The sequence below is a fragment of the Ictalurus furcatus genome, chromosome 10 (genome assembly GCF_023375685.1).
Source record: "Ictalurus furcatus strain D&B chromosome 10, Billie_1.0, whole genome shotgun sequence".
Lineage (NCBI taxonomy): Eukaryota > Metazoa > Chordata > Actinopteri > Siluriformes > Ictaluridae > Ictalurus > Ictalurus furcatus.
In genome coordinates, this window is record NC_071264.1 from 24340529 (window position 1) to 24344930 (window position 4402).

A 4402-nucleotide genomic window follows, 5' to 3' on the forward strand; every position below is an offset into this window, starting at 1 on the left:
CACACACACACGCACACACACACGCACACACACACACACACACACACACACACACACACACACTTTCTGATGCAATGCACATGCAAAATATGCAAATTTATAATGGTTTAATCTATGTGTATCAACCACAGATGACCTTCACATTTGGAAGAGATTGAGGTTTAATGGGGCATTTTTATCAGACAGGAAATAAGATCATTAGCAGCAAATTGTCAATTTCAAATGAAAACCAGTTTCAATTGTTTAAGTTATACAGTAGTATGTGTAATATGATCCATGCATTATTGACCTACATGTTTGGGACTATTTATTAAATTTAAACAAGAACCCTTACAGAAACAAAGAGTATTAGCATGCACAAGTGTACTGTAGTGTTGCTGCGCATTCATAGAGTGGACGTTAATTTGCATTCTCATGAGCCCATGTTTGAGTAGCAGAATTTGGCCTATTAATTGAACATTCATGCTACAAGGTTCTCATATTTGGTGCTCAAAGTGAAATAGGTACAAACATGTATGCGGAACTTCTCACAAAAGTTGGTAGATTACAATTTTTGTTTACATGCTCCTACAGAATTAATAAGCTACCTATAAAATGATCAGCCTTCTTATTCTGGAACAAACACTTTTCCTAGAAGGGAAAGTCACTACTTTTAAATTTTTGGTTCAAAGTAATAAGATTTACATAAATGACAAGATATGCAAAATGTCTCATTGATGTTAAGCTTGGCATGCAGTCAGACACTTTGCAAGTCAATATGAATTCACATGTCACATGATGTTGAACACATCCAGTATTTCCTTATAGTATAAATGTAGTGGTCTACCGAGTTATTATTTCTACCATTTGTTCTGTCCCACCAGAATGGTAAATAGTACAGTATTGGTTGTTATTTTTTGTCTTTAGGCAAACTGAACTATGAAAAGCTGGCATATATACACATCATAACAATTTGAATGATCACTATAACAAAATGCACCTATCAGGTAACATTTTCCACATATTTTGTTTAAATTTACTTTATTCACTTGTTACTGTAGACACACTTGTGTTCCCTGAAGTCACCTCTTCTTTTTGCCCTGTAAGTCTCCTGAAAAATTTCTGGATGATACCACTGAATGCGGGAGTGGAAAAGTAGTAAACCAGAGGATTTAGCATACTATTTAAATAGGTGAAGCAGACTGAAGTATAAAATGCCAGATTTGCCTCACTGAAGTATGAACACTCCTGGTACCAGGCCTTCAGGATCCAAACAGCGACCCGTGAGGCAGTGCTTGGAAAGAAGCTGACGAGGAACACCATGGCAACAACGAAAATGAACTGGACGGCCCTCTTGATTTTGCCTGTGGTGTCCATTGTCTTGGTTTTCAGCTGCCATGTAATACACGCTGTGCAGTAGATGATGATGCTGCCTGGAACGCAGAACTGGATCACATAAAAGGTGTTGTGCCATATTGAAAGCGGACTGTTGTCCAAGCATATATTGAAGCTCTCACACTGGATGTGGCTGCCGACGATGAAAAAGTGTGGTGAGCCCAGCAAGTAGGCTGTCATGGCTATAATAACTGCCCATAAGCCTGCAGAGACCCACATGGCGTAGCTCAGGTTCATCCGATTTATGCGATGAAGTGGATGCACAATTTTCAGGTAACGGTCGACAGCCACAGCAGTGAGGAAGAAGATGCCAGCGGCCCTGTTGGCTGCAAGGAGGAAGAGCAGGATGCGGCAGAAGGCATCTCCAAAGATCCAGTCCTGGCCCCTGCGGTAGTAGTCGGCTCTGAATAGCAGGCAGAACAGCACCACTGAGTCGGCCACAGCCAGATGTGCCAGGTAGATGGAGTTAGGCTTCCAGCTCTCCATGTGTAAAGCAAACATGGCAAGGGCCATAACATTCCCTGTGAGGCCAAAAATGAATTCTATAAACAGTACAGGGGGGAGGACCTGCTTTAAAGTGGGGGACTCAAAAGCACAACAAACTGAGGAGTTTGACATATTGGCAGTACTGATGCAAATGGACTTAGGAACTCTTTGCCCCACACTGCATTTTTATTCTACAGCCATAGGCAAATAACTAGGGGAACAAAACGTCAAACAACCTGCCAGTCTGTGCCCACATTATAATTAGGAAGACACCATGCACTGTGGCATGCAACACACTTCCTTAGCGGAAAGTGTCATTAGTAAAACACATATAAACTGTACATATAAAAAATAAAAGTGCTTTGTGTTTGTCCTAATTTCAGTATCCTGTGGTTATGAATTAAGAGAAATGTCAAGAGTGTATATATATATATATATATATATATATATTGCAAACACAGCACGGGTTTATAAAAAATATCTTTGTTAAATATAGGTGTACAACAAATACTGAAACCCCTATGAATTCATATGAGAAAAATATATTTGAAGTATATTCCCATTGATATTTAAAAAAAAATGTTGTACACCTGGGTGACGAGGAACAGGAAATTGTTCACCCATGACTTCCATAGGCCAAATTCCCTTAGTCATTCATAACAATGGGTTAGATCAAGGAATATAGCTGTGATGTGTGGAAAAAGTGGTTGAGCTTCACAAAATATTGACTCACATAGACAAAAAGTTCCAGAAGGACTTTGGCAGTTGTTGGCTATTGTGAACACCAAACTGATGTCGAGTAGAGCACGAGCAGGGTTTCTCCAAAATCAATCTCTGTTGTAGCTCACAGCGTGCATATATTCTCATCCCTGATTTTTTTGAACATCGTGGGTCCACTACTTACAAAGTTAAATCCCGAGACATTTGTGCACTCATGGATAGGTAAGTATGCTTACTGTATGAAATGTAGCTTTGTTTTCAAAGTGCTTTTGGCAAATGTGTTTTGTAGCTTACTGAGGTGACAACACATAAGCTGATAGAATGTGCAATCCATAAATGTTTCCCTTTGTATTGAGAATACTCAGTGCTATTAAGTTTATTATGCTATTACGTTGTTGTACCAGTGTGATCAATTACATAGGCCTATCTATCAGCATTGAATATCGCGGGCTACGTGAGATACTGGAAGCACTTTTACATGACTATAAGTTCGAAGACCGGGACCTTTCGTGTGCCTCCCGACCTGCCGAATCTCTACACTCTTAGTGTTCCAGGACATGCAGATTTACAAATTAAGCACTAGAGGTAGCCATATAGAAAATACCTCTTGCCCCCAGTTAAATATGGTGGTGGCTCTTTAATGTTTTGGGGCTGTTTTTCTGCCAGAGGTGCTGGACATTTTGTTAGGATACATGGCATCATGGACTATCAAATATCAACAGATATTAAATGAAAACCTAACTGCCTCTGCCAGAAAGCTTAAAATGGGGCATCGTTGGATCTTCCAACAGGACAATGATCCAAAACATACATCAAAATCAACACAAAAATGGTTTACTGATCACAAAATCAAGGTCCTGCCATGGCCATCCCAGTCCCCTTACTTGAAAACCATAGAAAACCTGTGGGGTGAACTAAAGAGGAGAGTCCACCAGCATAGACCTCAAAATTTGAAGGATCTGGAGAGATTCTGTATGGAGGAATGGTCTCCGATCCCTTGTCATGTATTCTCCAACCTCATCAGGCATTATAGGAGAAAACTCTGAGCTGTTATCTTGATAAAGGGAGGTAGCACAAAGTATTGACTAAAAGGGTGCCAATAACTGTTGCACACCTATATTTAACAAAGATAGCTTATGGTTTTTTTTTTTGGTTGATATTGTTTTGTTTGCAATTGTTTGATATCCATGAGAGCAGAACTTTTTTGTGATTTTTTTTTAACAAAATATCAAAAGGTTAAACAGTAATGACAATTTTTTCTTTGCTAATATTTATCATATTTGTTATATATATATATACAGTTGCGGTCAGAAGTTTACATACACTCATCATGGACATGAATGTCATGGCAATATTGGGCTTTCAATAATTTCTTTGAAGTTTTCGTTTTCTGGGGCAGAGTGATTGAACATTCTATAATATAATGAATAAAAGAAAAAAAAAAGAATTTGGCTCACAAGTTTTAATTCATTTGGGGTTTTCTGTAATCAGCACAGGACCAAAATGATACATACCGGGTCAAAAATATACATACAAACACTTAGATTATTAATTCAGTGATGCTGAAAGTTCCAAAATGTTCTTTAATTTACCTTCATTTCCTGTTAGTGATCATGATTGACTATAGCTGGCAGCTTCTCTGTGCCAACATAAGAAGGGTTTGTTTGACAGCACTAATTGGATTGACCAACACACAGTACTATGGGAAAGGCCAAGGAGCCCAGTGCAGATCTGAAAAAGAGCATGGTGGATTTACACAAATCAGGAATGTCTCTTGGAGCCATTTCCAAGATTCCAAGACCATCAGTTCAAACAATCATCT

General features: G+C 38.8%; 1 protein-coding gene across 1 annotated transcript; it reads right to left on the minus strand.

Annotated features, from left to right (window-relative positions):
* Window positions 1-1020: 1020 nt before the first annotated feature.
* On the minus strand, window positions 1021-2492 carry LOC128613320 (hydroxycarboxylic acid receptor 2-like). Its single transcript, XM_053633984.1, has one exon. It carries the CDS (start codon window positions 1990-1992, stop codon window positions 1021-1023), a length of 972 nt encoding a protein of 323 aa, XP_053489959.1. The 5' UTR covers window positions 1993-2492.
* Window positions 2493-4402: the final 1910 nt, after the last annotated feature.

Bases quoted from the DNA above. Each gene is read 5' to 3' on its own strand.
- LOC128613320 (XM_053633984.1), bottom strand. From the start codon at position 1,992: ATGTCAAACTCCTCAGTTTGTTGTGCTTTTGAGTCCCCCACTTTAAAG.